General features: G+C 42.7%; 2 protein-coding genes across 12 annotated transcripts in view; one reads left to right on the top strand and one right to left on the bottom strand.

The window, feature by feature from the left end:
• The first annotated feature begins 45 nt into the window (after positions 1–45).
• TUBD1 (tubulin delta 1) lies at positions 46–21,124 on the top strand. 8 transcript variants are annotated; one of them, XR_011741966.1, is made up of 12 exons: positions 47–206; positions 1,364–1,558; positions 2,165–2,312; positions 2,513–2,729; positions 3,250–3,481; positions 4,262–4,426; positions 5,122–5,262; positions 5,794–5,977; positions 6,732–7,016; positions 8,228–8,361; positions 13,755–13,886; positions 19,867–21,124. XR_011741966.1 is itself a non-coding variant. In XM_065853159.2 (9 exons), exons 2-9 carry the CDS (start codon positions 1,387–1,389, stop codon positions 6,832–6,834), a joined length of 1,362 nt encoding a protein of 453 aa, XP_065709231.1. In that variant the 5' UTR covers positions 47–206; positions 1,364–1,386; the 3' UTR covers positions 6,835–7,301. The 8 variants fall into 8 exon arrangements, 1 of the variants encoding a protein (XP_065709231.1); XR_011741963.1 differs by having other exon boundaries at positions 13,755–20,019; positions 20,584–21,124; XR_010652568.2 differs by lacking the exon at positions 19,867–21,124 and adding an exon at positions 15,933–19,295.
• Positions 18,642–22,283, bottom strand: part of VMP1 (vacuole membrane protein 1) — a 59,092-nt gene continuing 55,450 nt past the window's right edge. For all 4 annotated transcript variants that reach the window (XM_065853161.2, XM_065853163.2, XM_071817111.1 and 1 more), the window contains 2 exons: positions 20,674–20,776; positions 18,642–19,441 (listed from right to left, as the gene is read on the bottom strand). In XM_065853161.2, coding sequence (XP_065709233.1) covers positions 19,298–19,441; positions 20,674–20,776 — 247 coding nt within the window. In that variant the 3' untranslated portion in view covers positions 18,642–19,297. The remainder of the gene's footprint in view (positions 19,442–20,673; positions 20,777–22,283) is intronic.

Below are 22,283 nucleotides of genomic sequence, written 5' to 3'. Positions count from 1 at the left end.
AGTGAAGCCGCTCGGGGGGAGCATGCGCAGTGCGCTTTGTGAAGCCCAGACGACTGACCCCTGCCCCCGGCCTGCCCGGATACCTTCTGAGCATGCGCGAAGCGGGTTGTTCGAAGGCGCGTCTGGGTCCGAAGCGGCGGGGAAGGGGCATGCGGCGGCCGCGCATGCGCGATCGGCAGCACAGCGCCTCAGCGAGGGGCGTCGAGGTCAGCGCGGGGCAGGGGCCGGCGGCGGCGGGGCTGAGGGCGGCCGGCGGGGCTGGGACCGGCGGTTAAACATCCCAGAGGGCAGCTGTACCGGCGGGGAGGCCCGGACGGGAGGGTATCGGTGAACAGAAAGCCTCTGGAAGCGGGGCAGGGGGCCGAGCGATGTGAGGACTGGGTGGCGGGCAGCACCGAACATGGCAGCCCTGGGGGGGTGGGCGGGAAACCACCGGGCAGGGCGGCTGTGGCCAGGGCTGTACCACACGAGTGGGTTGGACACGAGCCTTTTCGTAAAAATCATTCACAGATTTATTTATATCCTGCGGTGAGGAGGAACTCGGCCTTGCTGTAACACACAGGCCTTAGGTGCTGGGTGGCGGTAGCGGTGAAATCAAGCACAAGAATAAAAATATTGCACATACCTGCCTGCAAAACACAGCAGGATCAAGACATGCACACTGGCTGTTGTCTGAAGAATGCTCCGGCACAGCTGTGATGATAATGAAAAGTAGCAGCCCAGAATCATGAAGTGACTTGAAAAAAATTGATTGCATTTCTGGAAAGGAGAAAAAGTGCGAAGCCAAAGCTACTGCAAAATACTGAATGGGGGAAAACACCCGTCAAAACTTACTGGTACTTACTTTGCTCTCTGTGGGGAGCAAGGGGAATGCTCTGGGGAATCTGTTTGGCACCTCAGAAGATTTTGGCATCAGGCCCATAGCGGTACAGGACTGGAAAACGGGTCGATTTTTGAACAGGTTTCACATTTTTAAAAGCACATGGTAGTTTCTTATTATGTTTTTACAGCCTAATCCGGTAACCTTGTTGGAGTTACAATTATTTGTTTCTATCCTGGCTTGCCAAGCAAAAGTAAGAAAGCAAAGACATTCCTTGCTGTGTGGTTGGTTTCAGCTCCCTTCAGATGGATCCCAACTTAAACTGACTGATTTCCTGTAACCGGCCATCTGCCTTCTTCTGACATTCAGGAGAAAGTGCTGACAGCCCCTTTTTCCCCAGAAATAGCCAGTGGTTTTAGTGCAGCCTTTTCCTTCCCACTAGAAGTTCTCAAAAACTGCGAAACTGCTCAGAAATCTCCTTGTCAGACCTTCTTTTTCTTTCCTCTTTTTTGCAGTTACTGAAGGCATACTCTTCTTTTTTAGGCTTAAATGCAAATCGAATAAAGATGTCAATAGTCACAGTCCAGCTTGGCCAGTGTGGTAATCAGATTGGCCAGGAGGTGTTTAACGCCATCTGCGCTGATGTCCATGGCACACATGGGTTGTGTTCCAAGAAGGAGAATGAATCCTACCGTGATGCTTGCAAGGAATGCTTTTTCAGGGAGGAGGAGTCTGAAGGTACAGCATTTAAACGTTTCTTTCCCACAGAAGGTCTGGTTTCCAGACCTAATACAGATAAGAGGGCAGAAATATTAGATGTCTTTTACCTCCAGTTGAAGAATGGGTTTTACCTTCAGTCTTGACAAATTGTCACAACCCTCTGCCTTCACGATGTTAGTAACAACCATGGAAGCAAAATCAGCGTCTGAGGCCACAGAACAAGTCTGCCAGTAACACAGCTGGAAACCGAGCGTATATATAATAGATAATATATCCATCATGATCTTTCCTTCCAAACATCTGCATTTTCTACTGTAGATAGATCACACCATGGAGTAGGACCCAGAGTATCTGAATTTGGTGTTGTCAAACACTTTAAGTGGTTTATTTCCTGAAAGATTTGTGGTCTCTAGAGTTCAGATTTGTCTTTGGAGCAATAGCTGGTTCTCCAGAAATCCAGAGCACCGCCAAGTCCTTTCTGTACCTGCCTGTTCTGTCCCGTTAAGTTAATAATTGGGCTTATGTGTGTGGGAAGAATACAATCTGGTGCAAGTCTGTTAGTCTTACACAAACAAGCTCTAATATTGGCACATTACTCTTAGCTTTGTTTTTCTTCTTGTCCAGTGCCTGTTGCCCGAGCTGTGCTTGTTGACATGGAACCCAAAGTGATCAGCCAAACCTTATCAAGAGCTGCCAGGTCTGGCTGCTGGAAATACGATGATCGCTCGCACTTCTGTCAGAAGCAAGGGTCTGGGAACAACTGGGCAAACGGGTATGAACAACTGTTTCAAGGTTTGCTGAGGGAACTGGAGAGGTTGATGAGCTGTCTGGACTCTAGGAGTGGTACCATTGCAGCTGTGCGAGGTACAGAGTGTGTGAGTTAAGAAAAGTATCCTTTATGAACAAGCTTCATCTTGTGGCTGTTATTTTGATATAACCTGCCATCTCACTGTTTTGTCTTTTATTCAACAGTTATTCTGTTCACGGGCCTAGACACAAAGAAGCAATAATGAATCTGGTACAAAAAGAAGCAGAGAAATGTGATCGTCTCAGTGGATTTTTCACAATAATGAGCATGGCTGGTGGTACAGGATCTGGCTTGGGAGCATTTGTGACCCAGTGTTTAAGAGATGTTTTTCCAACCTCATTTATACTAAACCATGTTATCTGGCCCTACGGCACTGGTGAGGTGAATGTTGTATTTCCCAGAGATATTCTAGAAGTTTATAATCTCTGTTTGCTTTTACACATAAAATACCTGCAGAAGAGAGATGCAGTTTACTTTTTAAGAGTTCAAAAGGACAGAAGGTAACGTAGCTAATGAATTTTTTGTCTAATGTTTGGTCCATGTCTCACAAACAAAAAAATCTTGATAATGTAAGTGCTAAAGTATAATGCAGTTTCATGAGAAGCTCTATTAGCTAATTAAAAATCTCCCGTTATGACAGTACCTCAGCATTTAAGTAGTTCCCAGATAGATGTTATTCCAGCATGTTTGTATCAAATGAGGATAATGTGATTTTCACAGGTCTTGCTCACTTTCCATGAAAACGCTCTGCTAGCTCCTTACCTCAGTCTGCACTTTGGCAAAGAAAACTAAGCATTTCCTAAATCAGAACTGAGGAAATGACAGCAGTCAGGGGGTTACAAACTAGAAAGAGATTAAATTGTTTGGCTCTTATTTGTGTGTATTTTTTGTTTGTTTCCAGGTCATCGTTCAAAACTACAACTCTGTTTTGACCCTGTCACATCTGTACCAGTCGTCAGATGCCCTTCTTGTTCATGAAAATGATGTGATCCACAAGATCTGTGCTCAGCTGATGAATATTAAACAGATCTCCTTCAGGGATGTAAATCAAGTCATTGCGCATCAGCTGGGGAGTGTTTTCCAGCCCAGTTACACAGCAGAAGGTGGCTCACGCTATAGCAGAAACCCATTAGGTATCTAAATAATAGAGCTGCCTCGTGCATTCTCAGACATCTTGGCATAATCATTTCCTTTTGTGAATTTAAGTTCTTAGTCTCCTTCCTCAAGTATGGGTACATCCCAAGTTTAAAGATAGGAAAAGCGAAGCAAAATACTAAATTATAAATTCAATCCCAAATTTGTAGCAAGAGTTAAAAATAGATCCCCCAGCTTCTGGTTTAATTCTTTACCAAAAGAACCCAGTTTCTCCTTTTTCAGGTGGTCACAGATACCCTTGTACCTATTTACATTCCAGAGGCAATTTGTGCAGGACAGTAATTTTGAAGTGAGTTTTACATTTTGCATTAGGTCAGCAGTCTGTATAAATTGAGACAAAATGCGAGTTTTGTGTTTAGCTCGCATACAGCTTGGTAGCAACAGCCTGGCGTTTGTATCTTTAATGGATTAGAGAAAGTTACCCATATTGCCAAGAGTTTTGCTTGTAAAATTAAACTTTCCCATGTGTCTGTGAATCTCTTTAGCAGCGTATAGCGTCTTAGAGATGTTGAGCCAGACTATAGAGCAAGACATGTCCAGATGGTAGACACGCTTGTATAGAACTCTGTAGCACAGAGTAAGCTTGCATTATTTTGTTTAATTTATATCCATATATTTGTCAAATTAAAACTTTAGGTATCCTGCTTTGTTTCTTACCTTAACTTGCTACATCTTGGTAAAGTTCCTCACACACCAATTTTAGCCAGCCTATGCAATATTTTTGTCGAATGTGAGCAGCTGCTAATTTCTTTTTTCAGGAGACTTAATGGAGACGTTAGTTCCACATCCCGAATTCAAGATGTTGGGTCTTCGTAACATACCACAGATGCCTGAAAACTCCCTCGCTTATAGCACGTTCAGTTGGCCTGGACTCCTCAAACATTTAAGGCAGATGCTCATTGCTAATGCTCAAATGGAGGAAGGTAAAAAAGCATTCACTCATATTCCGTATCCATCACTTTAAGCATATATTTTTACAGATGAAGTAAAGTTTGTTTTGCGGAGCTCACTGACAAGCTTTAGTGAGTCCAGAAATGAGCTGCTGCCATCAGACAGCAGGAACTCGCCTCTGCATAGCAGCTGTTCCTTCATTCACTCAGCTGCCACAGCAGCTCCCAGCTTGCTCCTGTTTTCGCTCCTAGACATCTCAGTTAATTATAACTCTTGAAAACATGCAAAACAAACCAACGGTTTTTGGCCGTGCACTTAATTTACATGATTCATTTGGAACATTCCTTGGATAGTTAGTTCTGCTACGCTTTCTCTTTTTACACCTTCTACTAATAAAAACCACGCTTAGCTCTCCTGTATCATTTACATGGGGAATTCAGTACAGCTTCCAGTTATGCAAAGAACGGGCTGCAGATTGCTAAGTATAGAAACAGGTATCTGTTTTCTCTGGTAAGACGTGACTACCAGGCAAATATTGCTGGATTAGCACTGGTTTTCTCTAAGAATTGTGTAATTGCTGCCCAGCTAACATACAGAAATGACCAACCCTAATATGATCTCAGCTTGGGGCACAGCGTTAGTTACCGTCTGACTCTTTAGCTAGTCTGAAGCCATATTTCATGAAACATTAACTTGCTTCTATATCTCTTTTGCCAAAATCTCATAGGTATTGATTGGCAAGTTCGACCACCGCGTCCAGGCTTCTCCGTCCCCTCCAGTCATCCCACAAACAAGCTGCTGCATTTCAACACTTCCATTGCCAACCTGGTTATCCTGCGAGGAAAAGACACGCACAGTGTAGACTTAGGTAAGAAGGAAAAACACAGTACCTGGGTGATTCTTGTTTCTCATCTCACTGTTTTCTTTGCAACCATATCTGATGAAAGCGAAAAAAACCCAAGGCCACATACTTGACTACTGAGGTCAATATTCCCTCTTGAAACATTTTTATGTCCAAGGCCATGTTGTCTAATTGCTTAAGGCTGTTGTGTTTATAGCCAAGACTTCTGTTTCCTGAAGCACTTCAGGGAAGGGGGAAGTGGCTGAAGTCCATATAGATGATAGGATTCTTGGCTATATTGTCTGAAAATATATTTAGCTGTTTCTGGATTGATGAGCATAGCTTGCAGATGAAGTACTGATACAAGAGTACACTCCTAGATAATATAATGAATTGTTTAAAAGAGTTATATTTTCAGCACACTGCCCACTGCAGGTTATTTTCAAGGCCTGAGCTGATCTGCCAAGCATTGATTAGGTCACATAGGACTACTGAGATCAAGATGTAGCAGCTTGTAGCTTTCTGTTTGTCAAAAAGGCTGTCTTCTTTCTGCTCCAGGAAGTTTCCGAGATCCCTCGTTATACACATCCTGGCTAAACCCTCAGGACGCTTTTAGCGCATGGAAAACACCAAGAGCATTTAACAAGTATGAAAAGTCTGCTTCTTTGGTCAGCAATAGCCAGTTCCTGCTGAAACCTCTTGACAATGTTGTAGGAAAAGCCTGGAATATGTTTGCTTCCAAGTAAGTGAAAATAATTATGCTGATAAGCTCATTTACAACTGCTAGTATCTTCAGCAGTAGCAAATTCCTTGTAAAGAGAGCTCGCTCTTTCAGCAAAGTCAAGTAGTGGTGAAAAAGCATGGAGATTGTTCCCACACTTCAGTGGAAACATTTTTCTGCTCGAAACGTGATGGCAGGGTGAGGAACACAGAACTGTGCTTATGTTCTGTGGTAAGTGAGGCCACATATTTTAGTGCTGTCAATTTGATTATTTTCTTAGTACTAAACGTCCCCAAATTTAGTGCATTCCAGTGTGACCATTCTAAAAATAATATATATAAACTCTTTCATTGATCATACAGTTTCTAAATTGTGTGTAGACATGCTGCATGGGCTGAGAAACAAGTTCCTGGGTCAGTTGAAACGCATTTAGGGGAGTACTTTACTCATATCAGGGGAGTGCTTTACTCATATCACAATTTCTTCTCCTCCCATTTCCCAGTTAGACTTTGTTAGCTGCAGTTTTCCTTGAGCAATATACAAATTCCTTGAGCAATATACAAACTTACAAAAGCTATTAGAAGCAAGTCATGACTTATCAATAAGTATGAATTACAAAATGAGTTCAAACAGAAACTAACCTGTCTGGTTACTGGGTGGAAACCAACCTTGATTTGAAGGTGTTACAATAACTGTACAATCTGATTTCATGTGTCAGATTCTTCACTGATTGCCAATGTCTTATGCATTTTCCTAATGTGCTTTCAACACCCAGAGCCTATATTCACCAGTACACTAAATTTGGAATCGAAGAGGAAGACTTCCTGGACAGCTTCACAGCTCTGGAACAAGTTATCTCCAGTTACACCCTCCTTTGAGTATTTTTTAAATGGTCTGAAATAGAGCTTTCCTGGAAGAACCCAGCGCTGGAAAACTTTCCATCGCCTTCCTGAAGTATATAAATTACTGGACTGTAGCTGTTTTCCAGTCTTGTAACCAGTGTGTGCATGTGTTAGAATAGTAAGAACTGAATCAGAACTGAACATACTCATATGAGCAGGTATTATTCATATTTAATAAATAGCTATTTTTCAATACAATGCTTCAATATTGATAAAAATGCACAGTATCAGAATTATTAATCCAAACTGCATTTGGGTATCAATCATTCAAGAGATGACAGTCTGCCATACATTCCTTTAAAGCAAAGAACGACCTAAATTCTTCCTTAAGGACCTTAACTTTGACAAAATAATGGAAGTTTTGAGCCATCTTTACAGAAAAGTATGAAGAGTTCTTAGTTTTCCTGTCATCTTCAAGTTATATTAAAGATTATAATGACTTACATGCTCTTCTGGCCGTTTCATTGTGCCATGTTTTCAAGTGGCGTTACCTACATCTTGGCTGTTATTAAGGGCAACCTAAGGTTTAGGCAAAACTACAACTCTTGCTCTTCTTCCTATAAATTAGAAGCAAGTAGGGGTTTTTATTCATTTGTTATTCATTTAAACATATTTAGGAGGAGAATTGCTGGTAGGTTTCAGATATAAGAGCTTGTAATATAATATGATAAATACAATTGTATAATTTCAAAAGTTAATTTAAGAAAAGGGCTTTTTTCCCCCCAAATTTTACCACGACCACAAGGTGGTGCCACTGGGAAGCTGCAGCCACTCGGCTGCACCAGGCAGGAGGAGGAGGTTGCGGTAGCTTGTGGGGGCACAGACTGGATGCTTATAAAATAAAGAAGTGCAGGAGACTGCAGGATTATGTCGTAACCCCGAGCCTTCTGCTGCCTCTGTTAGCTTTTCACTTAATGGGAAGGAAAGCCTCTGGAATTCTTGCCATTCCTCTCCTCATATCACACTGTTCTCCCATAGAAATAATCCCACTCACTATTAAATAGACATGCCAAAAATAAACATTACAAAATCAGTCTCAAGGACTTTTCCCCTGACAAGCAGACAAATATCATAGTTTCCATTTATGTTTTAGTGCTGTTTCATACCAAGTCTCTGAGCTTTTAAGATGAGCATGCACATAGTAACATCCTAAATATGTTAAAGATGTTTGCAATATGGCTTATGATGTCCACACAGGAATCTTGCACTGCGAGATTCTGATTTAGATTTTAAGTCTTAATGAACTAATACAGTGGTAGATGCAGAAGTGACCATGAAATTTTGCCAGATTTCATTAAAGTGCAGCTGACACTCTCTATTACTTTTATTTCCTTTCCTGGTTTCATTTACCTCTTTCACTTTTGTCCAGGCCAGGTACAGAAGCACTAAAATCCCTCCTGGAGCACCTGTTCTCATACTAGCTCTGGCACACGACACCTGGAATTGCAAATACGCTTCTCAACAAGATTCAAGTAACCATAGGATTGAATCTGAAGAAAATAAGTAAGTCCTGAGGTACAGTTCCCAATTGCTCCAGTAAACCCTTAGTACCAGCTGATCACCCACATGGCTGTGTCAGTGCAAAGCTCAGTGGATGCTGAGCCATCTCACAGTAGCTTATAGACAAGCAATGTTCATCTCTCATGCCTCCCAAAAGAAAAATGAAGTATTTCAACTGCCTGTTAGTAGCAGGGCAACCGTCAGCAGGCATTACAGTTGAGTCTGGTCCTACTTCATGCAGAGAAATAGCTTGTGTAAATTAAGCTGAATTGGTGCTTCAATTCAATAGCTAAATCATTAAATATACAGGGAAATCAGAATCATCTGTGGGGTGGATGAGGGGAACACAGGAGGGAAGGCAAAGAGGAGAAAGCATGTAGGGTAAACACACCCAATCACTTCTCATATAAGATGACACGTGACAAAACATTTTGACAATATTCTTGCAGACCACAGTACATAATCCAACAACTTTCTCTGGTTTGCTTTCTGTTTGCACTCAGCTGCTCTAATTCCTGTTGTACCAACTCCCTCCCAAAAGCAGAAGACACAATAATCGTAGTTCAGCTCTCCAGCCATACTTCAAGCCCTATACTGCTCAGTAAAATATGAGTTGTTTGCAAGTTCAAACTACATATAACTTTTGTTATAGAGTATTATTTGTGATATTTAAATATTTTTTCCCACTAAATTACTTCCTGGCAGCTCAAGCTGGGGGACTGTTCTGATCAAAAGGGCTTTCCGGTGGTATTTTTGTTGGTTGCAATCATTGTCTTTAACTTGGGGATTTTCACAGAAGAAACTGGAGGAACGATTTCACAAGAAGTTAAGATAAACAGCACAAGCAGTACAAGTTTGTAAGGAACAAAGGGTCAGGAAAGGAGACAGTATGGTGAGCTTCTCCCTCCTCCCTCCTTCAAAAGGCACAGGATGTTTAGCAACATAGAAATCATTTTCCCTCGTGTTTTCAACAGCTATCAGACCGCCTTCCAGTAACAGAAATGAGAATAGGTAACTCTATGTCTGAAAACAAACAAGTCCCAGCAATGCATATTCTTCCTCATTGCTCTGTAGGACAGGTAAATGAGCTTTAAAAAGCTAAGAAGAGATAAGTCCTCTCAGAAACAAGGAAGAGAGCAAAGGGTTATTGTACTGCTGCACCAATGAGTAACTTTATTGCAGAAATAACTTTATCTCTCTGCATTTATAATTCTGATAAGGAAGCAAATACAGCAGGAGCTTATTGCACCTATGAACAACATAGATCCACTTATCCATTCTTTAAATTTGTTATTTATGGCTTATGTAACTTTTCATTAATGGAGCAGGATATTTGGCGTTTGTTGTTTTAAGTTTGATGGCAGAATTTGGGCCACATCAGGAAACGCAGTACACAGCAAAGATGTATATCCCAAAGCAAAACCAAAAAATCCTCATTTAATCTCTAGTTATAACATATGAAAACATCGAGGAAAGACGCTGCAGCTCGAAGGGAGAGCGAGGCCAACAGGTTCCTTACTGCTCAACAAGGATACTTCTGTTAGAACTTGGTCACAGGATTCAGGAAAACTACTCCTACTTCCACAGGAAAACAAAGGTTTTTCAAAGCAGCGATAGAAAAATCCCACCCATCAGCCAAATTTTACCAACACAGATTCCTCAAAACAAGTGTAACTGTTGGATTAACTGTTAAAATCCCTTTCATTGCTCTGGAGAAGAGACTGACAGGAATTGGTTTGGGCATCTCTGGGCTTCTTCCTGTTAGTGTTGTTCACTGCTGACCTCCGTTATGAAATTCTCACACCCTTTCCCAAACTGAGCCTTCAGTTTTTGATCTATGGCTGGATTCCTCTATTTTTTCCCCAGGATGTGGAGAGGGTCAAAAGGACAGGAAGTGAAAAGCTATTACCACATTTTCAACCTCTACAATTACATTAGAAGGTGGAGTAGTAATTTTCTATTTTATTGAGAAAATTAATTATGTAAATAGTCTGAGCCTGGAAGAGGGCCTTTATTTCATTAGTATTAAAATTAATTAGATAGATCAAAGCCAATCGCTGAGGCGGAGACAACAGAACCAGTGGCCTTGACGTGGCCAGTTTTGGGCAAACTACCCACAGGATGTCCATAAACCCAGGAACAATGCGTCAAGTCTCACTATTGTTTTTGCAATGGACAGGTGCAGCTCACTTGGAAGTTGATTCAAGGACTCTAAATACAGCAAATACATTTAAAGAATAGGGCAAATTTTAGTTGGCCACACACACACAAAATTTAATCTGTTAAAAATGCTTTAAACTTAATAACTGTTTGGCAAGTGACAGGACACTAACATAGTTATAGATACAACTTTTTTGGACTTAAGTATATATTGGTGTTTGTAAGATTAGACTGACTACTGCTACAGAAAGGACGGAATCTTAGTGTAAATATATAAGGGGTTTGTAAGAGGATTACCTGCCCAGATTAACCAAACTGAAACAGCTCAAGATTAAGGGCAAAAATCTGTGGTTTCCACAAAAACTAGAATTTTATGAATAAGAAAGAAGTTATATTCCAGTTACCACCTGACACACTACTGGGAAATATTGAGGTACAAAAGGATATTGAACAAATAGTTAATGTCCTTCTGCTTTTATCATTAAACTTAGCATAGATAAATATAATGAAATGAGGGACCAAACATCCAGATGTCCAAGTGTACTTGAACCAAGTCTGAGTTTTGCTGCACACTAAAGTCATCAGCAATGTGATTCATGGATCTGATATGGCACAAAAAGCTTCCAGGTGGAACAGAGCCTCAGCCTTTCCTCCACCGCCTCGGAGGGCAGCACAGGCACAGCCTCACCAGGCACCAAATCCCGGCGTAGGCTTCTCCCCCAGCCTCCACGCTTCCTACCCCACCTCTGCCCACGCTCCACAAACAGCTCTTAACTCTGGACGTGGAGCTGATAATCCGGAATTTTAACTGTAGCCCCTTTCCGGCTCTTTCAGTCAAACTCCAGGGTCACAATGGTCCCTTCTGATTTCTCATTGTACGAATCCTCTCCCTCTAGACAGGCACTTCCCCTCCGGCCGGGTGGGGCCGTGAGTCACCTCCCGTGAATCAGCAGAACCTGCTTAACCCTTTCCCAGAAGCGCCAACAGCTGCAAACAGGGTGCTGGGTCAAACCAGTGTTACTGCTGAGCACAAAGGTGAAGAGAGCCTGAGATGAGGGAATTAGGCAGGCTGCTGCTCATTAAGAAATGTAAAGGCAATTTTTACAGGTATAAATATGCACCATGAGAAAGATCAGGGAAGAAGTCTAAACATTAACCCCATGGCTCATACGAGCCTGAGAGATTCTAAACTGTGACGTCTAAGAGTCCAGTGGTATAAAACAAAGGCACAGGCCTCTGTACTAACCTGTGTGAAACGGGTTGCAGAGACTTTATCTGCTAGTCTGTAAAGCAAAATTTTTAAAATCTGGACTGTTAACACCATAAGATAGAAAAATAAGTAAAATGAGGGTGCTCTTTAGGCAAAGATTCCTATTTTAAAAGTGAAAGCAATAAGCAGAGACACTAAAGCCACTGGTTAATACAAAAAAAGATAGAATAAACATTACTTGAGTTTCAGTGAGCTATGATCTTTTATTTCACTAGTTATAAGTGACGGGAAATAAATACCATCTTATATAGTATATTTGCATTTAAGTGGGTGCGCTCTGCAAAAATGATTATTGTACATATTTGGTTACATGTACAACGTCATGTTTATTTTAAAGCCTCACAAAAATACACTTCAGTTGCCTGAGAATGGTGTAATTGTGGTCAGATGGCATGATTTAATTTGAACTTTTGCCCAGCAGCCTCCAATATGTAATAGATCATTTACAGGAGCATGTAAGCAGAACACTGCCAAGGCAGGCAAATGGAAAGCAGCCTTATCCCACACGCCAAAGGTGTAATAAAATCCTGACTCTGTACTCGGCTGGCAAGGGCAGCTGTAGCTGTTCATTGTAATATCCTCAGTAAGTACGGGGAGAGCTGGGCAACAGTTCAGAGCTACTGCTCTCCAGATGGCTCAGAACAATACCCAGTGCAAAAATACGTGTTTCCATGTCCGCCTCCATGCTGCTGGCTCTCCTGCGCTTCTGCCACTTGCAAAGAAAATACTGGGAAATTTCCTCTCCACCCCACTTTGGGCAACTTCAGCCTCTACTACGACCCGGTTCTGAGTCATCTGGTCAGCAGTTGTATTTACGTGGTTATTTGATGCTCTAAACTAGCGATTTCTCCTTCGTAGGCCAAATTTTGGGGAAGAAACCTAATGCAATTGATAAAACTATTAAAAACATAAATTGGGCAACTGATGAGCATAAATCCAATTGAATACTCTTCTCCCAAGAAGAAAGCTTCCATTCCCCCCCTACCAGACATTAACTCAGGTTTTCACGTTATTTTCCTCTAATAAAGATTTAGGCTTCTCCACCAAGCCAGTATTTCCACATTGAATTATTCTCACATAAAAAACAGGTACAAACCCAATGGGTGCTGTGAAAGGGGAGCTTATTCTTCAGTGATACTACAAGACACCTGAACTTGCTTTAGCCCACATGGAGTCCTGTTCAATCTGAACAAAAGTCCAATGAGCAGGCCTCACCTTGTCCAAAAATTGCTCAGCACCAAGGACAGACAGGGCTACGAGAAGAGACATCAGTGAAAGGGTTAGGTCAGGACTCGCAGGATCAAGTCTGCCAAACAACACTCACAACTCTCTTTATTCACTTAATTGGAACGATCCTCTCTCAGTTACAGGCAAGATCTATTGCCAAAAGGCAGCACAGCACAGTTCCACACTTCACTTAAAAACACCAGCTCTTTGTGAGCAACCGGCACGACTGGAGCTCACACACGGACACTGCAATGTGATTTGCCACATGGTGGCTGTGCACACGCAGAAGTGTTTAAACCAGGTTTGTGCAGAAGTTAAGGGAGGCAACAATTAAAATCACCAGTTGTATTAGCACAGATTAAGTAGAAATACCGCTTTGAAATTTTTGATGGCATCCATTACTTCGAGCTTAACTAAATACCAGCTTCAGGCACCTTAGAAGTTTCTCTGGTTCGTGCTGCTCCCCACCTGGAGTCTCCTTATGCAACACACAGGGAGACACGTGGCTGTGTCACGGGAGGGCAGCTGCACTGAGCTGAGACACGAGAACCAAGGAATCAGAGAAAGGAAAGCTGTGGTTACGAAAATATACTAAATATTACAGCTCTTAGGAAAACAGCTACAGCAAACAGAAGGCACTGAGAGAAGGGTGGTTTCTAAACAGACCAGAGAGATTTTGTGAACGTGGCTGGATCTGCATTGTGTTGTAAATCTAAACGTGTGTTTTCTCTTCATGCAGGTCCAGTTTCTTTCAGAGACAGAAAAGAAACGCTGAGCACGCAAACCTTTTCAACATCAGTCGATGCCACCTTCCTGCGAAAAGGCTTTAGACCGCAGAAGTGCCGTGCAGATCGGCTGGTATGCACATAAGGTAAAAGCAGACTACGTACAGATTGATGGCATAACTGTGGTCACAACCTCGTGTAAACCCAAGGTAATGAACACTTCAGAGTATTTCATAGAATTTGCTTAGATCTGAGATATCTTTGAGATAAGTGCAATACTCCATATAGGAAAAAGCAGCTGAATGGCACTGCCAAGGCCACAAGGACACCAGGGGAAGGCAGAGTGAGACCTGTGTGGCCTGCTCTGTCACATCAGCGTTAAAAAACAACCAACCAACCAAACCCCAAATGCCTTAAATCATGTGTAGTAAACACGCAGCCCTTCCCTCGCAGGACCCCACAAGCAGGACCAGCACAGCAGTCACAGAGGAAAGACGCCAACTCACGCTTTCTGCAAGGACAGAACAGCAGTTTGTGAGGCTGGGGAGAGGGTGCGGCTCACGGGCAGCGATCAGAACGGGGAACAATACCCTGAGCTGCCACAGCCCATCTCTCACCTTTCATCAGGAAGCAACAGCCAGTTTCCTTATTACCAGCTGCCTGGGAAACTCAATTGAGTTTCTTGGGAAACTTAAGAACAATTAAGCTGGGAGTAACTCCCCTGAAACTCAGAAGATTCAGCACACTTACTTATCTGTATCTGAACAGCTCCTCAAATGAGGTTTAAAGAACTATGACCTTTGATTTAATGCTAATGTAGTCAATGGTCTTTGGATCATTCCATGCATGAATAATAACAATAAAACACTCCAGCACACTGAACAGCAGCGTTAAAGGCAAACTAAAACAAAGCTTGGCCCGTTCAACAGGCTCACATGTTTTACCACAACTGAACATCACCAGCAGGAGATAGGCTCGATGACTGCACAGCTCAACAGCCTCTTCACTTCAAATTCACCAGAGAATAATAGTTGGCTTTTTTGACCAAAATACCATTTTGCTGAGTTCCTGCCACACGCCAGTTGCTGGGCTCTTGTTGTTTGTACCTGGAAGGTGACACAGCCAGATGCCTTTTGGACATGTGATGACAACTTCCATGCTTGAGCTCCTTTCACTCTTTTGACAAGTGACCCAGGTTGTTTCAGCCTCTGCCATTCACACCACTACCAAACCAAACTGTTCCGCTGCCTTCCATGAAAGCTGAGTGGATGCATCAATAAACAAGTGAAACAGATAAAGAAATAAGTGCTGCATTTCATGTCCTCAATTAGACACTTGAATTAGGAAAGTCACAGCAGGCTCAAAGACTTTCTTAGCATAATCCTTTTAAAAACGAGCCTGTAAGAGCATATGCAAATATTTGCCGTCAGTGTAGTTCTGGGTGCGTTAGCAGGTGATCCTGGGGAAGGCGGTTGTTGCTTTGCTCCTGTTTCTTGAGGAGGTTGCGGCAATTCCTGGGCCCCAGAAATGACCCCTCAGCTGCCTCCCACCCTCACACGCCCCTAGTGCTGCCATCTGGGGAAGGCTGGGCAAAGTAATTACTGCTCTTTCTTCTCCCCCTCCAATAAACAGAAAATACAAGTTTACAAGAAAAAATTTAAATCTCAGCATTTTCAATTACCTTACATGTAATTAAATGCAACCTATTAACTACTGATTACAAAGTATTTTTAACCATGTGCTTCAAAGAAAACTGGATTACTTTTACCTCCAAGGAACACACCCACTCACCACTTACTTTTACACCTGCAATCAGTTTTGCTCACTAATACTTTTGCTTGATAATCAGGGAAACATCCACTGCATTCATGCTTGCAGCCAGCGCTGCCTGCAGTGAGAGGGAGGCTGGTTCTACCACATTAAATAACAAAACCCAAAAGCACAGCAGGGAAGGGCTTTCTGGAACAGCATTAAGCCATCTCCAAGTATTAATGACAAGTGCCTTTTAGCACGAAGAGGCAGCCGGGTGATTTCAGAGGGAGCTGCTTGAACAAGAATCAGCATGACATTGGGACGGAGGTGAGAACCTGCAGGGACAGGGAGCAGGGGGAGTCCTGCTGGTGCCAGTGGAGCTGAGGGATGTGTGGAACGGCAAGATTCCATCTGACATGGCCTGTGCTGCTCTCTTGCAGACCAGCGTGACCTTTCGAGCTTTGCTGACAGCAGCACAATCCTTGTGCTGTTCGGGAACATGGTGGCTGCCGGGGCGAGGGACGCGCTGGTGTCATGACATGTCACAGGGCCTGCGGAGCACAGCGGTGGCCAGGCACGACCCAGAGGTCTGGCAGCGAGCAAGTGGAGTTAAGAGGAGGATCGGTTGCGATCCTGCCGACCTCAGCTCGGTTGTGCTGCATCGTTAGGTTGGCACTTTGGCCAACCTCCTGCTTTGCTTCCTATTTACAGGGCACTCGTGAGAGCAGATTCAGCCACATTCCACAGACTATGAGACTAAAAACATCTGTACCACCTCGCAGTCAAACATTAGTTGTTACAAGGGCTGATTCTTCCGTGTGATTTTCAGTAATTCCAAGAAAAAAAAAAACCAAGATACTTTATTTGAATAATCAGCTAAAAATACAGCGATTCAAGCACAGATTGTTCCTCTTGCAGAGCTCTCTTTGGATTTTTCTCTAACACACTTTAGATGACTGACTGCTTCCAGCATGAAACTGGAAATATGTACAACAAAAGGAAATGCTGGATTCAGGGAGCAAAACACATTTGCAGATAAAATGCTAAAGGCTCCAGGTCCTTCTTTGAAGCCACAAAATGCAGTTGCAGATACAACTTCTAGATTCACACTCGCTGTATAATGCTTGGGACAACAAATGTCACAGTGTAACAACTGAGCTCAATATACACAAACGGAAACAATCCAGCTGAAACAAACACCAGGAAACAGTTATTTGTTTGTTTATTTAAGCAAACATAAAACTATCCATTTGCAAATCTCATTAGGTTTGCATAACTTTCATTTCTATTATATTTTACCTTTTACCAAGTCTCATTATCTCCCAGCAGCTGAAGCAAGTAGAATGACCCATCCCTTCTTTAAATCATGTTGGAAAGCTTAGAAAGGAACAGCACAGCTTATCGGAATGGACAGGTACAAACATGAGCAGCAGAACAATATTTCTCACTCTGTGTATGTAAACATATATTAAAGTAAGTGGGGAAAAAGCTTTTGTCTTAGAAAGGTAAAGTTTATTGGCTTCAGCTCTAGGAAGAGCTCTTTCCTTATTGTTACAGTCTCCTCATTTCAATTTGACAGCACACAGGGGCCTCTACGTGGCATAAATTGACTCTCATGAAAGGCCTAAAGACACCACCAGCACTGTGAGAAGTAAATAAATACCAGTGTCCCTAAGGCTGGGGGGAAAGGAGCTGCCACACTGATCCCAGGTATCCTGAAGCAAAGTGAAACAAGCAGCTCTGAACTCCTGACAGATCTCTTTCAGTCTACTAAAGCTTTAATTTTGCACTCTCTAAAAGTGAAATATCAAATCAAGCTATGACTTTTTTAATGTGTTTTGTATTAGAACAAGTTCTTTACCACATTATTTTCAAAAGCCGCACCTGGCCAAAAAGTGAAAAACTGCTAGGGCCAAGATTGAAGAAATACTGTTCATCTTGTAAAAATCACCACGGCAAATGACTGGCCTTTGTGCTTTTAACCATTTTGTACCCCCTCCCGGCACTCAGATTTAACTTTAATCTGGTCAGCAGCTCTGCTGAGACAAGTTCATGCTAAAAAGCCTCCCCATCCCTTCAGTAACAGTTTGAAGTTGTAGATGAAGTGTACAAGAGAAACGTTACAAACCTCACACACAGAGATGAGACTTTAAAAGATGTTTCTTAGGCAGACGGCTGCACTGCGTGACTTCTGAGCTCCCGTCCGCGCTTCTAAACATTGATATGCTACTGATGTTCAATGAAAACAGTTGGAGATGGATGAGCAAACGGTCAGATGAGAGATACCAAAATGTCAGACAGCCTACCGACTGTTGTTGCCATGAGATCCAACAGTCAACATCAGTCTGATAAGCTATCCGACAGGATGGTACGGCCATGGACATGGCACGGCGGTTGGCAACACAAGAGCGACATTCAGGCGGGATTGAACAAAATACAAAGTCTCACACCTTCCTTGAGATCCACCCTAACCTTAAAACCTAAATCTAACCTGAGCAAAGCCTAAGCTGCTTTGTCCTCATGTGCCACCTTTTGGCAACACTAATTGAAAGTCAAATTAATTCTTGTTACTTACCCCTAGGATAAAAATAAAAAGCAACAGTTCAAAAATTAGAGTAATAACACACGTAGAGGAGCGGTGGAATGGAAACTACCAGGGAGTGAAAAGACCCACTGTAATTTCGGTTACGTTCATGTACATCACAACTGGCACACACACCAATTCATAACAATGTCTTAAAAAGATCTGCCTTTTAAAGCCTAAGTTTAAGGTTCTGCTGAGTTTGACACCAAATCTGTTTTCAGCTGGAATCTTTCCTCTTCCCCCCCTTCTTCTCCTTCACTGCCCGCGGTGCTGTGATCACTGGCAAACATCTGAGAAGGGTCTGTGATAACAAATATTGCTAACTAGTGAACTTGTCTGTTTTAGCCAGTGAGCCACACTTTGAGCCAGTGATACGCTTTCTAATTCCTCTGCTAAGAAGTTCTTAAGAAAAAAGAAAAAGGAAAAATAAAGAACAAAGGGCTTCAGCACCATTTGTGCAGGAAGGATGAGTAGGGCATGCGATTCATGGGATTAAGGCTTAATAAAGAAACTGAGCTTACAAAAGTGGAGAGGGAAAGAAACAGCTTAAAAAGACTGACACGAATTCTGGAATGATCAAAGATGACTTTATAAAGTTTGAACTTCATTCTAAATATACAGAATAAAAAATGTCAACTTCAGCATTTCGACAAGGATCGGCTCTGGTAACACCAGGAGGTTCCAGAGGGCGGGCGGCTCGTCCAACCGAGAGCACGTGCAACGCAATGGGACACCGAGAATTCCAGCCTTACCATGAGGGACATGCAACGGGTTCTATCCAGCCTGCAGTCATTTATATACATTGGGATGGTCTTGAAAGTTATGAAAAATAGCAAAACAGCCACCCTTCGAAATCAAACGTTAACCCTCAGGTCAGTCTGAAGTTAAATCAGGAAATGGAGAGTATTAAATCATCGGGTTTGGAAGTAATTTGGGTGGACAACATTTGTGTCAAGCTCCATTTAACACATTGTCCGTCCCATATAACACAACTCAGACATGTAAAGCGTCAATACCTTACCTTAACATTTATAAGTTTGTCAACGAAACGTCTGCTCTAATATCCAAATTACTTTCAAAATTAAAGAAAAACTTGCTCTAGTTGAAAATTGATGTTAAAAAGTTTTCCCCCGTTTTGAATAATGCTGATTTTTAAACATATGGAAAGATGTTTCATTTCTTGTGTCTGATAAAACCCATTCCAAGGGGTTTTTTCCGAGCTCATTTGGTTTTTTCTTCAGAGTACATCTTCTGTTGCTGTCGCTTGGCATAGCTCTGGGCCATGGAGTTGATTATAGATAAGATAAAATAACAAACCATGACAATCACCAATTTCTCAAATATCCAGGATAGCCAGTTTTCCCCCTGAAGAGACAAAACAGAAGAAGGAAGAAACTCAAGATTAGCGGACAATGGAGCATTCTCCATTTTCTGGGCGAAAGGGAAAAGCCCAACCTTATAACGTAATTTATCGAATTAAAACCAGGAACCGAGTGCGAGCTGACAGGATTCCTGCAGCTCTCTCTGAAATGCTGATTTTAGTCCCGGCAAAGACAAAGCAGCCGGGTTTGCCAAACGCACCGTGGGGCAGACGATGAACCCTGATCATTACTGGGGTCCTGGCAAAGGGATTTATTTATTACTCCTGGTGTTGTCGCGTCTTCGCTAACAATTCAGAATTCAGAATTAGCAGCCCCTGACTGTCACTCCCTGTCACGTTCATCGCAAAGAAAACAATAAGGTCACTGGTTAACAATGTTTTTATCCTAACTGTGTTATCTTCCCGGTAGCGTCCGACCCTGCTGGTGTCACCAGAACTCACCGACGACCTCGGCACTTCCAGCTTTCCGGGCTGCTCTGAACTTGTGTTCTTTGTCAAAGGAGGGCAGCAGCGCACTGCACAAAACCCACTCCAGTGTGCACAGAAGGAATCTGCATATTTGGTTAGTCCAGCCTGACCCTCCCTAATTCAGTCTCTTTTTTGGTAAGAAACGGGCAAAGAAACATTTATAAGAGCCTCCGGTATTAAATGTGAAGTGTGAGTTAGATTAACGGATTTTATCTCAAAATGCCTCAGTACCCTAACGAATTTCATGTCCAAGTTGCTGTCTCCACTGAAAATTCAGGGTATGTTTTTAAAATACTTTGCATGAAAGGGCACTTCTGCCCCTTAGTACCGGCTCTACACATTAATTTCTTTTCCTTTTGAACACTAAAGACTTGGAGATTTTATTTCTCATATTGGCCACTAAGCCACAGACCCAACTGGTTCTCAGGTATTGATGCTGCACACAGTTTGCTACCGTTTCACATGCAAATGCAGCTTTGTGCTTAAATTTCTCTTTCAAAGTAGGCGCTCTGATACAAAGGCAAGACTTCGGTCTTGCTTTATCATTTTCATTATTCTCCAAGAGGTTTAAGTCCAGTTTCATACAGTTACAGAATTATTTTTAAATTCCCAGGCTGCTTTTTAAAATGAGGTTTTAATCTATTTATTCCCTGCAAAGCTTGGAAAAGCAACCAAGATTTCCATGGGTACGGTACCCAGCGAAAAGGCAGCTGAAGCAGCTGAGGCGGGGAGGCAGAGCAGCTCTTACCTGCGGCACGGCACTGTCAGCTCTGTGGTGAAGTTTGATCCTCTGAGCTTCCAAATATTCTTGAAATGGCTTCTGAAGAGAAGGACCTATACTTGGAATAGCACTGGTGCAAAGTTCATCCCAGAGAACAAGACAAAATAGGAGAGAAAAAAAAAAAAACACAAAAAACATATTTTTTTTTTTTAAACTTACCACTTATACCCAAACAGAATAAAGTTCAGCCTGAGCTACAGGCAGCTCAGAAGAGCATTGATTGCTACTGGAGAAAACAATCACAAAATAAAGCGTATTTCATCTTTTTAACGGATACTTCTGCAAGGGACGCATTTCCCCAGATCCTCAAAAAGTGCTTAAAAATGAAAATACTGCAGGGCTGCTGGTCCGGCAGAGCGGAGCCGTGAGCCGGAGCATTTCCTTGGCAGCAGCCGCGGGGGCTGCGCTGAGAATGAAATGAATGACTTCGGAGAAGTCCCACATTTATCACCAGCAGTTCCTGTAAGAACTGGTTTGAACCGATTAATAAGGAAATGACTTGTGCTTGTGTCATCCCTCCGTTAAAAAAGAAACTGCTCGCCCTATGACTTGCCCCTATCTCCTCCGAGCAGACGGCCCCTTTCTCAAACTAAGTCCTTATTAGGACAATCTGTGCGTCATCCTTCCCCACCAAGAATGCATGAGCAAATTCTGCAGGCGCCTCCCCCAGTCAGTGATTAACAAAGGAACAAAGAAGGAACTATGAACCCTGCTCTGAATCATGCCCTGGGTTATGGCAGATGACTTGCACTAAAGCTACAAGCCGTCCGTAAACACCTTGTTCTTACATGAACGTTCCCCAGCGCACGGACGCGGTTTGGGGAGAACAAACTGCAGCGTGGAGGTGTTAACGCTGGACGGACTCACGGCAGCTCCTAACGCCACAGCCCGCAGCCAGAAACACCCTCGCTCGTTTTTATTTCAACTTTACACACCGGGGTGTTTGGCAGGAGGTCCAAGGAGCTTTAATAATTGTCATGACACTTAAAACCCCAAAGCCTTAAATGCTGCGCAGGAGAAATTACCACGGGGTGAGTGGTGAGAACAGACACACAGCCACGGGCTGACCCACAGACACCAACACCCCAGCTCCAGCCTGAGAGGTCCCTTTGCTGACAAACATGAATTCCAAAGAGAACAGACACATATTTTTAATTTAAATATATTAATATGGTCTTGTGCATTTAAAAAGTCACCTACATTTCAAAACTTGGGGTTTTGTTCTTTACAAAATGACTGCAGGAGGATTTAGTAAAACACTCCGGACACCAGGACACCCACGGGTGGTGTCACAAACCCAAGGACTGAAGCAGGGCTACATCTCATCTTTCAGTTATTTTCCTCAGTGTCCCAATTTGACACAATATTCCCTTTTCAAGGCTAAAGGCCAATTAAAAAGTAACAGGTTTCTAATCTTAAGAATGTATGAAAATGCACAGACTGAGGAACCAGAGCAGCTCACTCTCCTCCGCTCAGCCCATTGCCGTCAATAGCCAGGGGCAAATACATTTTTTGAACAAATATACAAGAAAAAGGTTGCAGCCCTTCTGATTCACCACCACAGTGATACAAATGGG

This window comes from Patagioenas fasciata, chromosome 19 (genome assembly GCF_037038585.1).
Source record: "Patagioenas fasciata isolate bPatFas1 chromosome 19, bPatFas1.hap1, whole genome shotgun sequence".
Lineage (NCBI taxonomy): Eukaryota > Metazoa > Chordata > Aves > Columbiformes > Columbidae > Patagioenas > Patagioenas fasciata.
The sequence above is the reverse complement of the archived record's forward strand: the minus strand, read 5'-3'. Positions and strand labels throughout refer to the sequence as shown.

Coding starts and splice junctions, on each gene's coding strand:
- TUBD1 (XM_065853159.2), top strand. CDS start 1,387: ATGTCAATAGTCACAGTCCAGCTTGGCCAGTGTGGTAATCAGATTGGC. Junction 2,730..3,249: donor GGCCCTACGGCACTGGTGAG/GTGAATGTTGTA, acceptor GTTTGTTTCCAG/GTCATCGTTCAAAACTACAA. Junction 3,482..4,261: donor CTATAGCAGAAACCCATTAG/GTATCTAAATAA, acceptor TTCTTTTTTCAG/GAGACTTAATGGAGACGTTA.